Source organism: Carettochelys insculpta, chromosome 2 (genome assembly GCF_033958435.1).
Source record: "Carettochelys insculpta isolate YL-2023 chromosome 2, ASM3395843v1, whole genome shotgun sequence".
NCBI lineage: Eukaryota > Metazoa > Chordata > Testudines > Carettochelyidae > Carettochelys > Carettochelys insculpta.
In genome coordinates, this window is record NC_134138.1 from 45,556,106 (window position 1) to 45,569,379 (window position 13,274).

The window sequence follows — 13,274 nt, forward strand, 5'->3', positions numbered from 1 at the left end:
TTTAACTCTCAGTACTGCCAAATGTATTTGTTTTAGAAGGTTCACAGTTTGATCAATCAATATACAGATTTTGTTAATCCCATTCACTTCTCTGCCCTCATGTCATTCATTTACGCAGAAATAATGGAATTTCCTTCCACAGCTGTGGTGGTGCTAGGAGCCACTAACTGCAACCTAAAAACTATAGTCAACCAAACATTGCAATCAACTAACCAGCAAGATCAGGGTGGTTCTGAAGGGAAGGTCATAATGTTGGCCACCTGCTTAACTTAAACCTCTCATAATGTTATGTTCTTCACTACACAAACACTTTAAGACCACCCAGGAATGATGAGACATCACAGCATGACTGAGAGGAGCTATGCCATGAATAAACACTGTTAACAGTTCTTCATTTTAAGTACAGGGAAGGCAGAACATTATTTTCTCTCTGCTATTTTTCCCCAGACAAGTCTGCCAATGCATTTTCTGTGAAATGCCTACAAGCACTAATCCACTGATCCACTCTATTACAGCAAAAACAGAGAAAGAAGAAAATGTAAAATCAGAAGAGGGTATGCAAAACCCTCCATACCAGAACCTCTCTGGACATTTTCTTGTAAAAGTCTATTTAATAGCGTTGATGCAAAATGGGAACATTTTTCCCCCTCCAAAAAATGTCAGTTTTTGCTGAAAAGTTTTTTGAAATTCAATTCAAAATTGAGTTGTCTTAAATATTATGTGTAACCCTGACACATAAATATAGCTTACCTGAAATGAAATAACTAGTGCAGGGGTCAGCAACCTGCAGCTCCGGAGCCGTATGTGGCTCTTTGCAGCTCCAAGCGCTATTACTGCTGACTCCTCTTGCGGCTCTGGAGGCTGCCACCGCTTAAACAAAAAAATTAAATTCACTGGCCTGCCATTAAACCAACTGAACTTAAGCGGCGGCAGCCTCTGGAACCACTGAGCAGACATCTGCAGCAGGGAGCCCAGGAAGAGAAAGCTGGCAGGGCAGAGAGCCACGCAAGCTGCATGTGGGCAAAGCACTAAGCTGGCAGGAGATCTGTGGGGAGGGGCGGCGGCTGAGGCTGCCCCTGCTGGAGATGCACAGCTCTGCTGAGAAGTAGACAGGGAGGAGTGGTGGGGGAGAGGCGGCAGCAGCCGTGGAGGAGCAGTGTGGTCCGAGGCAGGTTAAGCCTGGGGGTGGGGGAGTGGGTTTGTGAGACAGGGAGGGTACAGCTTGGGGATGGGGGGCAGATTTGGGGGCTGAGGTGGGTTAAGCCTGGAGATGGGAGTAACAACTTTCTAACTGGTACAAATCGTTGTGCGCGCGCTGTTCTTAAAATAAGGATGACAAAGTATGGGCGATGTTATTTATTAGGGAGTGTCTTGTATTCGCATACAATCCAGCTCTTGAAATATTAATTTTGTAAAATTTGAAAAAAAATGGCTCTTCTCGCTATTTCAGTTGCAGACCCCTGAACTAGCGTACCAAACAGTTTCTTCTGCAAAATTGAACAGTGTGTGTCTATTTAATAACTGTTGATATTCTGTAGGTCACTGTTTCCCAAATTTAAAACATTTGCATACCCCTTTTGGGACTTTGGCCTTATTGGCATACTCCCTCTCCCAGTGCCGTCCCAGTGCTTACCAGTGGATTTTTAGTCATTTATTTTCCGCTATATACCCCTTGAAATCCTTTTGTGTGCCACGCTTTGGGAAACATTGATATAGGCAGATGTTCCAAAATGGTATAATATTTTGGGTGTCTGACAGGCCAGTCCTTTTCAGGTCTTTGAAGAGAGTAGAGCCCTCCAAAGTGATTCAAGTTAGACAGACAAAACCTGCAACACTCAAAAATCATTACTCATCGTTTGAATATTTAAACTATAAGTTGCAAGAGTCATGAGCGATTACTGTGTTTTTAAGCACTGAACACTCATCTTCTAACGAATAACCCAGAAAGACTTGCTAATGCCTATGACACAGACTGGAGTTTGAGGAAGAAGAACTGACTGGAAAAAGTAGGATCTTTTAAGGCTATATGTACTGCTTGATACTTCAGAAAACAATACTGTGAACCTGAGGAAAAGACACTCGCCCTTCTAGGGAGAAGCCCATTAACAGGCAAAAAATATATATGCTATAGACAAAGAAGGGATGTGCCCTTTACTAGCCTTTTGAGAAGCAGTAGTTTTTCATATATAAGGTAAGCTAATTTGACAATACAGACTCAATCCCTGACTTTCATCTATAAACCAGGAGTGACAGACCACAAAAAGGACTATGGACAGGGTGGCAGACATCTGACACAAGAAATGAGCACGCTAACAAGTCTCAAGGACCTGATACAAACTCAGAACACCTAAAGAGGTGACCATTTTTTATCCTCCTGCTTTTTAGTTTATTTAAAAGGTTGTAGGGCCCATGCAAGTGAGATGGGCTGCAGGTATGTTTTGTACCACTTTATGTTGCCTTAATTTTACTTTCTCCCAGCTTCCTAAAAATATTTTAACATCCTTTTGGTTCTAGGGATTAATTCACTGCAGCGTTTTTCAAGAAGAGGTAGCTATATTTTGGTCTCTTGTGAGAGGTCATGTCGGGTTTTGGGCTTAAGACACTGACGGTGGGGAAGGGGAGGATTTACCCTCACTTGGTGCTGGTGAACAAGGTCAGTCCAAAGCCTGGGAAAGGTCTAACAGCTGAGCAAGAGAGGAAGTGGAGAGGGCCAAGATAACTTCAAAATAACAGCATAAGCAATTTGATTGTGGGAGGCTGCTAATGTACTGCTGCCACAAGTATAACACGTTTCTGTTGTTCCACGCAAGTTTTTACTGGACATAAGGAATTTGTTGCACAACATATTGCTCATACTTCATTCCCACAGAAAATAAATAGGATTAATTTTATCTGAGAGTGCCTTGGGCGTAGAGCAAGGCAGGCTCCAAGCAAGAAGGACCCAAGAGCAGGCATGTTAAAAACCACATTACAGGGAAAGAAGGTCTCCTTCTAAGGAGCTTAAGAGAAATTGCTAAAGGAAATTATTACTACTCATAACAGAACAACTTCATTTCCTAGTAAACTGGCTGTGAGCTTGAGGCTTCTCCTCAGAGCTACATTACATCTGTTAAAGTGAAATGTTCATCTGTGCTCTGTTTAGGGAGGAATTTGCTTCGACAGCCTGGATGAACATTGTTGGTTAAGTACCATATCGTGAAAACTTAAACAAATGGCATATCTCAAACAAATCCCAGGAACCCTCCCTCACTACACAGGGATGAAGCCTCACACTGTTTATATGCATACACTTCCATTAGAAACCACATGGGAATGACTGCAGATGGAATAACTGGAAGTAGCACAGCTCAGAGATAATTTATAACAAAAGGGAATGAAAAAGTAGGCCTCTCTGATACAGAACACTCTGTGACAAGGCACATATTGGTGCATATATATTTCTGACAAAAGTCACCATCTATTCAAGCTACTGATCATTTCTAGGACAGCGAGGAATTTGTTTTAAGAAAACAGCATTTAAAAATTTGTCATAACAGATGTTAGTTCCATGAAATAAACACAATTCATTCAGTATTCCAGGCATGTGTATAAGCACACACGTTACAAAGAAACAGCGATATTTAGGTAAGATTATGGCTGCTTGAGGAGAAGAGAGCTTCCTGAACTATTTTTATTTCTCCCTCCCTCCCAGGGATGCACACTGACAGAAGTCAGATACAATAATGAAGCAACTACATTTTGCATGCAATAGTCACAGGCTGTGTCTACACTAGAGAGTTTTGTTGAAAGAAGGAGCCTTCTGTCGCCATAACTCAGGGAGCATCTAAACACAAAGCATTCTGTCGACAGTCTTTACAGAACTCTGCATTTGTCTCAACAGCATTAGCCCTCAAAAATTTGAGGAACAGGTGCAGTGTAGACACTTCTGTCGACAGAGAGGGCTTCCAGTTCCCAGGGCAGCCTTGTTTGAGGAGCTTCAGTCAGCTGTTCTGTTGACAGAAGGCAAGGCAGTCTGTCTGCTCTCTGTCGACAGAACAGATTACTCTGTCAATACGCTTTTGTGTGTCGATGCACTCTGTCAGAGTTTGTTGACAGAGATTACTGTCAACAGATGCTTCTAGTGTGTAGGCAGAGCCACAATGAGGTAGCCGTCTTAGTCTATCTTTACAACACCAAAAAGTAGTCCTGTAGCACTTCAAAGACTAACACTATGTACTAGGCGATGAGCTCTCAGACTGACTGATGGAACCCAGTTACACTTTTTTGGATAGGGACTGCTAATTATGTCAATTCTGGGCAAACACTCACTAATGACTAGGAAGGAGACATTCACAGTTATTTTAATTGGTAGTGGGAATCAATTTATTTACATTTCATTGTAAAGTCAAATTTGGATCAAAAACAAACTATTAAAGAAAAAAATCAGACACTTAAAAACAGCACCTCTTGTACTACTTGTAACCCAAAGATTGTCAAATTATGTAAAAGAATGTAAAAGCACTGACAAAATTCAGGGTGCTTTCACGTCCTTTAATGCTACTCCCAGGGACATCAAAAGAAGGCTGCAGATGTAATGGAGGAGTGCACAATTAGAAGACTAGAAAGTGGACTGCAACACTACCTTTGATGATGCAGCAGTAAAATAATTGAACAATTTAAATATAGACTTGTGATGCATTCAAAAGAAGATTCGATAGGATAAATAAGAAAACAAATGAGAGACATACAGTAATAAGTAAAGTTACATCTTTCAAATCCTTCAATTTCAGTAATCTAAATGTTCAAAAATAGGAAAATAAAAATGTAACATTTGTAAAGAAGCAGAGATCCTTTAAATCATCTTTTTTCCCCCTGGACAGGGCTCGATACCCCTTGATAGCAGCTTTCAAAGATCTTAGAAAAATGAATGCAGATTTCAGTCTAATTCCTAGGATGCCAGTGTCCCTACAACAAAACCATGGACAATGTGCATCCTGGTTGGTGGGCTCAATAAAACTGCCACAGATAAAATGGACATAAGGACTAAACTGCCTTCCCGCCACATGCTAAAGTAATTTTGGTTTTACCGTGTAGGGAAGCTTTGGACTTCGGGCACCTGAAAAGTTACAGCCTCGTATCTAGTTCTCTGACCACACTGGATATTGTAAGGAGAAATGACATTGGTCATAACTTGGATGGGAGACTAAATGAAAATGCCACTGTTGGTAATTCCACAGAATACACAGTTTTCTCTGAGATGCGTTGTATACGAATGCTCAGCGTGGTATTCAGGAGAAAAGCATACAACTGGAGGTCTTTACAGTATAGCAAAGCCAAAACCTTTAAAATTTCTGGTCATTAAATATCCAAAAGTCCTGATCCAAAGCTCAGTGATGTCAATGGGACTCTATTGAATTTAGTTGTCTTTGGATTCAACCCAGAGTGCTTTCTAGGTTACCTCCGGTGTCACAGACAAATTCTAAACAAGCATCTGCATTCTTCCTACCCTAACTACCTTCTGTATTTCCACTTGAAGGTGGTATTCCATACTTCCTATCTTAAATTATGTTGAGTTTAAGGTTTGGCTCATCCATTCCCAAGAATGGCTGCATTTCAGTGGTAAATAAACTGAACTGAATTTAGTGACAAAACTACCACAGCCTGCAGTGGAAGCAGGACTAGGTCATTCTCTTTCTTATGAGTTTATAAAATCTGCAGAGTGTTTTAAACTTTCTGGGTGGCAGGCCCTTTATAAATATACAAACATTACTGTTCCCACTCCACCTCCTCTGTCCAGGGGAATGGCAGTGCAGCACTGCCTAAAGAGGGTTTTCCCCCACCACTCTGATTGGCCGCAGTTTCAGCCAATCAGAGCAGCAGGGGGCAGTGCCTAGGAGTAGGGAGCTATGCCAGGTAAGTGCCCCCCCTGCCCATCACCTAGACCCCACATCGCCAGCTAGCCTGCCTCGGGACTGCCCAGAACCCTCACACACCTACCAACCCCTGCAACAATTTCTATACCTCCTTCCCCTGCCATGAGACACCCCCCCGCACTCCTCATATCCTGCCATAACTCCTGCACCCCCAATCCCCGCCCTGAGCCCCACAAGGACCCGAGCAAAGGGCTGTAAATCCCCTAGTATACAATACACTACTCTAGGACTAAACGTGAGATTGTCAAACTATGACCACATAGAGCTCTGAGTCCAGCTGCAGGCAACAAGAAGGAACTGCAGTGGGTCAGGGCAGTGCTACCTAGTATTGCCAGGGAACAGACCACAACCAAGCACAGTCCCTTGATAGGTTTATTAGTAAAAGTCACCAGCTCCAGCAGGCTGTGTGCACACACCTAAGTGCAATATGTGATGGGTTACTCCAGGGGTGCCACCTGGAACTGGGTTACCACTGAGCCCCCGGAGCCCACCAGCCTGGGTTTCTACTTCCATTGTACGGTTATGACAAGCTGCCAACCCCTCCAGACTTCAGCCTGCACTTTCACCTACACACACACAGACACACACCCCACCTGCAGTACAAGTTTATTAATTACAAAAATATAGATGTTATGTGATTATAAGGGATAGCAAACAGATCAAAGTAGATTACCTACCAAATAAACAAAACATGCAAACTGAGTTTAACATACTGAAGAGATTGGATATGAAAGCAAAGTCTCACCCTAAATAATTACGCACGCAGGCTGCAGATTCTTAAGGGGTGAACTGCAGTAACTTACAACTTAAAATCCCCATGAATTTCATTCACAGGCTAAAAATCTTCTTAGACTGGGTCCAGAACTTCCTCAAATTGAGTTCAGTCTGATTCTCAGGTGTTTCCAGGAGTCTCCTTGGATGGCAGTCCCACCCAGCAAGGGAGGAGTTAAAAGCAGAACAGAAAGAGCCTGTACATACCCAGCCATTGAGAGAGGCTTATAGGGAGCCAATCAGAAGGCAGCTTGCTGTAGAGCAGTGGGCAGTTACAGCCTGACCAGCAAAGGGGGAAGGACCAGTTCCCAGGAAGAAGCACCTTGGGTGGAGCAGTGCTGGGCAAACTCAAGGCAGCTGGATATCTCCCAGGCTGTAGGCCTTGATACAAGGCTGAGAAAGTGCAAGGGTCACAGGGCCAGTTAAGCAGCATGTAGGAAGGCAGGACAAGGCTGCCACCAGGACTCAGAATAGTAGTAGGGTCTGGGTCCCTCTTGTTTCCCCTTGTACTGCAACTAATATACTACAGTGTGGCCTATACAGACTGCAGCTTGCCCCTGGGGCAGAAGACCAGACCTTGTAGCAGCTGTTAGTTATGGTGGCAAATACATCAAATGAGGACTGCTGACCCCTCCCTTGAAGAGGCTGAGAATGGAGTAGTGGCACTGCCACAAGGCATTGTTCTGAAGAGGACACATGTTTACAAAGCAATGTAGGTTCAGGACTAGAGGGTGGAGACAGTGGAGCAATGATGGGCCAGAAGGCAACACACGCCAAGAACAGGGCTAGTTCTTGGAATAGTCAGCAGGAGGTGCCACAGCAGTAAATCAAACCCCACCACAGTGATATTTTGGTGGGATTAACTGGGGATGTTCCAGAAGTTAATGTTGGAAGGAAGGAAGTTAATTTTGTGCGAATATTTAAACAAGGGTCAGATTGATGAGGCAGATATTTATAGGACTTTCAGATTGACAGTGATCTGTGAGCAAGATAATGGCACTGCTGATACAGGACTTGATTAATAAAGAAGTAAAACAGGGTAATATAAATAACATCAATCAACCTGGGTTCATAAAAAATAGATCCTGTCAGACTAACCTGGAATCTTTTTTGGTGAGATTAAAGGTTTGTTTGAGAAAAGCAGCTGTCAGCATTGATGTACTTAGACTTCTGTAAAGCTTTCCACTTGGCACCCCAAGACATTTTGATTAAAAATTGAAGCAAGCCACATTGGTCTCAACATTCTGCAAGAAAAAGCCCCTTGCTGCCGAGAGCTCACCCTGCTGCCAAAGAGCTTGGTCCTCAGATAGAATCCATTCAATAGCAGGGAGCCTTCCCCTTCAGCCATGGTCTGACCTCCTCCTTGTGCCTGCAGGGATCCAGCAAGCAGCCTCACAGACATCCGTCTGTGGTTCACTGCCCTGTCCACAACTTCTCAAGTCTGCAAATTCACCATACCTAACCCATTGCTGTTATTCTGTTTATTCAAAAAGCATCTTGTAAGGTATCGAATGAAAGCCGGTGATGCACTTATCACTAATACCATAGTGAAATGTATGTATTAACACTACATAGAAAACTTATGGGTACTTATGGATACGATGCTTTTAAGAATGTAACCAAACAGAGAAAAACAGGTAGTCTTCTTGATGGGGGGCGGGGGTGGGGGAGACAGTTCTCTCCCTGTCTCTAATCAACCTTATTACTGCAGTGACTAACATTTTATCCTGACTGATTTTTTGTGTGAAATGTACATTAATTTCAGCTTGACCTGCTGACTTGATTTACAGTTTTATCCTGCTTTCATGGCCGATTCAGAACATGTTGTTTTCTTGCTCCTTTCCCTTGGAAGTTATGGGTAAATCATTCCAATAAGAACAAAGTAGCACTGGAAACAGCAAGCCTCTGCTTCCCAGAGGTCATTGATGAAGCAGATGGTTTCAATTCAAGTTACATAAAACCTGTATGATTACAGAGTCAGTTAATTCAGTTGGCAGGGTCTTGCAACCAAGCCTGTCAATGCTGTGAATTATATATTTTGTAGCATTTTAAATTCTGAATTACAACTATCTAAGGACTTCACAGACAGCTATCAATTTTTGTTCATGCAGAACTTCTGGTTTTACTTAAAATGTAGGTTCCAGTGCAGAAAGTAGGTTTTTCTCTCCACTACATTTAGCTTTCAATAAACCCATAGCTGTATGCTCAGATCATAATGTTGCCAACTCATTAATTTATCTGGGTGTTGCAATATTTGGGAGAGGGTTGTTTTGGTTTTGGTTTTAAAGTCCCGGGTCCTGAAGACAATAAATTATATAAGACGCTTAGCTTCCACTTACGAAAGAGTAATGTTCAAGTTCTTATGGCTACACAGGAGAGCCCGAAAAATGTAATTCAAGTTCATTCTAAATATTCTGAAGCCAAAAAGCAGCCCCATCCTCAATTTTTAAAAATCTCATGATCAAACCCTTCTCAATTTTGGGAGCTTGTATTATGCTCTTTGACTATTTGAGGTTGGCGATTCTGAAATTTCATCAGTGGGATATGCCCTCTTTTCCACACATGCAAGCCCAACAGGTCAAATTCATCCTGGTGTAACTTCAAGGATTAAATTGAAATCCCACTTCACTTAAAAGTCAGTGGAATTACATCAGAGATGAATTTGGCCTATTGATCTCCGTGGGATAGCCTGGGTGTAACAAAGCAAACTTTGGTTCCATGGGTACAGTATCTCCATAAGAATGTTACACTGGACAGAACCAGCAGTGTTCAGTTACCCATTTTTGTTTATTCATTCAACTGTGTTTACAATAAGCAAACAGCACACTGAGTTCTCCTTACAACTGCAACACTAAATTATTGCAGAAAGAACTGACAACTTCCCCTCCTTTATGATGACTTGGCTAATTTATTTCAACAGTCTTATATTACTCAGTGTCCTTACAATCTAAAACACAGCAGCCAACTTATATAAATGTCATGCCTAATTCATAGCTGTTGAGCACCAAATCACAACTAACATTTTGTAGTGGTTTAGATACTATATACCTGAAGCATGCATGGTAAACAGAAAATGGAGCAATCATACACAAAATATATGTATGTTAATAAATATGTATAGCAGTTGCATATGTACATGGGTGGTTATATATACAAATGTGTACTTTTATATACAAACACACACAAAATAATCACTAAGAGCTATTCTCAGACTGATCTGCTTCACCACGAGTTGGAATTTGGACACAAGTAGGTGGAATATGGAAATTTAATGGACAAAGATAATTGAGAACTTTGGCTTAAGATTCAGAAGCTGTAAACTGACAAATTGTTAAAATAAAACACAAATGCCAAGAGATTGGCTTACCGCAGTGTCATTGGTGGTAATGTACACCAGCACATCGGAGTTGTTCCTGCCATTAATGTAACGGTAACAGTTCCACACGCAACTAATCAGATAACCCTGCAAAAAGAATGTATTTGAATATATTTTTTCCTACCACAGTTTTGTGAACTCGGATTAGCTAAAGAACATCTTTAACAAAACATGGCCCACTGGCTTGATCCAGACCATGGTCCAGCAGGAGCCTCAAAGAGGCCCCCTACATGCCTCCCCCTCCCCCCCCACATACCACTCAAGGTTGCAGGGGCCACGTGCTTCTCTGTGTGCTGCGGAAAGCCTGGGGGTGGGGGCAGTGTGCGACCCCTCCTCTCCAGGGTTCACAGTGGTGCTGAGAGGAGGCAAAAGCAGCTTTGGAGGCTGGACTCAATGACCTCCTGAGGTCTCTCCCAGCCCTAGGAGTCTATGATTCTATGAAGCACATGCCCCCCACAGATGACTGCCTTGAGCACTGTGGGGATGTGGAAGACAGGAAATCTGTCTGAGGTACCTGCTGGCCAGGAGTCACCCACTTAAAGTGCCTCCTGGCCAGAGCCCATCCCTGGCACTTCCACCCTCCTTCCTTCCCCACCCTCTGTTGCCTTCTGCTCCCGCACACACCTGCCCTTGGTCACAACCCTAATCCTCTTCCTCTCTGCTCCTGCACCACCCCCCAGACCCTGCACCTCAATCCTCTGCCCCAGGTCACAAGCCCCTCCCCTGCACCTAACCTCCCTCTCAGACTGCATACCCTCCCCTTCTGCACCCTAATCCCCTACCCATTCTCTATCCCAGACCCTGCGCCTCCTCCATTAACATAATGGACGAGCACAGCCCTTGAACATTTACCAAATTCTTGGAGTGCCCCCCCATGAAAAATTGTTGCACACCCTGGTCTTTAGCCAATCAGAACACAGCGTATACATAAATCGATAAATGTTACACGAGAAAAGGAAAGTTAAAATAAGATGTTAAATCTGATATAATACGTTTAAGCAAAAGTGACATTTTCACTAATTTTCTTTATCATATTCCTCTATCACACACATTTTACATCTCTTGAGGGACTGGAAGTGGTCATTTCAGAAGATTTAAGATTTTTTTTTCATGATGCATTTAAAATTACATTCGGAGAGTTCTTATTCAGAACCTATCCCACATTAGTTAACCTTTAATAATGCAAATATTACATGGTCAGATTAAACAATATAATTCATTGAACAGATTTCTATGATATTTCAAATTATTTTTATTTAGATATTTATATTTTTCAGTATAATAAAAGTTCAATATTAAACAATTGTATCCTGACTTTAATATGCTTCCTGCTTTTGTCCTTGGAGTTTAAGACCAGAACATGATCACTGCCTGGTAAAGTAGCAGTAGCCTCAAGTAATTTGAAAAAAGCAAAATAAAAAAAAAACAACTTCAATTGTTCTGCATGGTTTCACTGTAGGGTTTCATAATTCAGTTACTAGATGAGTGTAGTGTAAGATCATATACAGGACACAGAACAGAACTGCTGTATAAACAAAAATTTAAGAGCTGCCATACTGGGTCAGACCAAAACCAGTTGGAAGACACTTCAATCTCCCTTTGACACTCAGTAGCGGATTTAAAAGTGACCACCCTTCAACAAAATACTTCAAAACAGACTTCAGTGAGAAACAGCAGAGCTGCAATTCATTTGCAAAACTTGACATTATTAATCTGGGTTTGAACAGGAACTGGGAATGGCTGGCTCACTACAGAAACAAGTTTCCCCTCTCTTGGTATTCACACCTCCCTAATCAACTGTTGAGGTAGGCCGCATCCACCTTGACTGACCCAGCTTTGCTAGCCTTTGATAAAGTAAATTCCACTTTTGCATATGCTAGTATATATATGCCTGCCTCTAATTTCAACTCTAGGGATCTGTGTTTTTGCCCACAAAATCTTACGTCAAAACAAAATCAATCTTTAAGATGCCATGGGACTCATCACTGGTCTCCCAGCAAAGGCCAGCACCAGAGTTTGTGGAAAAAGAATACAGAGCAGGGCCACTTTGAGGTGATCCACACCCACCCTCTAACAATCAAAGGATTAGGCTTTTCCTGGGCTTGGGTCTGTATCCCTGAGCATCTTGGCTAATAGCCACTGATGGATCTGTCCTCCATGAACTTATGTAGTTCGTTTTTTTTTTTTAAAATAACTCATTTATAATTTTGGCCACCTCATCATCCCATGGTAATGTGTTGCACAGGTTAACTGCATTCTGTGAAAAAGTAATTCCTCTTGTTTGTATTTGTTTCACTGTGACACCCCTGGCTTCCATATTGTGGGAATGAATAAGTATCAATTCTCTGTTCACTTCCCACCCCACCCCCCATCACTCATGATTTTGAAGAGGTCTAAACACTAGTCCTTGTCTATAGAAAGTTGTCTGCAGGGACTATTTATTTGGATCTTGATGTTTAAATTCCCAATGTCAAAAATCCAAATTCAGATATCATTTCCCTTGATTCCACCATGTGAAACAATACATTAGTTTTTCACAGATCTAAGTTTTTGCAATTCTGATCAAAGCTGGTTTTGACCTGGTGAATAAAAATGTGTTTAAAATTATAGAACAGTAACACACACATACTGTATGAGTCTTAATCAAGTAAGTCAGGTCTGCTGCTTTTACTTGTTTAAAGCTGAGCTGTTTCTCAGGCTGATGGGAGTGCCATAATTGAAGGGGTCACCAGCTAGCATGCAGTAAGCAATTGGCTGATGAAATGCTAACCCACACTCATTTGAGAATACAAGCAGCTGACCTCTTTTACCGGCCAAGAGCTTTGAACATACACATTCTTGGCAAGCTGAACATTAGTAATGGAAACTCATTTTGCCCAGGGTACACTGGAAGTCCAACAACTTTCTTTTAGATTTATGCTTAAGAACTCACTTTGTATTTATGCTGAAGTGTCATTAGACTGAGTCACTGACCTATTCACTAATTCTCCACCGCCCAAAAAAAAAAATTGGACTGGAGTTTTCAAATAGAACTTTTAAAAAGAAGTGTCACTGAACAGCACAGTAAATTAATACATTAGTCTGACCCCTGGAGATCCATGTGAAAGGAATTAAATGATCTCAGTCTAGCCTCTCCTTAAGTGGTATGGATGCACAACACGCACTAAACTGCATACATACATACACACACACCCAGTCAGCAGGAATGGTAATCT

General features: G+C 42.0%; 1 protein-coding gene across 1 annotated transcript in view; it reads right to left on the reverse strand.

Moving 5' to 3' along the window:
* The window catches only part of LAPTM4B (lysosomal protein transmembrane 4 beta), a 102,428-nt gene that overhangs the window by 22,374 nt on the left and 66,780 nt on the right, over window positions 1–13,274 (reverse strand). Inside the window, exon 6 of the mRNA XM_074985675.1 lies at window positions 10,051–10,146. Within this exon, the coding sequence (XP_074841776.1) occupies window positions 10,051–10,146 (96 nt within the window). The remainder of the gene's footprint in view (window positions 1–10,050; window positions 10,147–13,274) is intronic.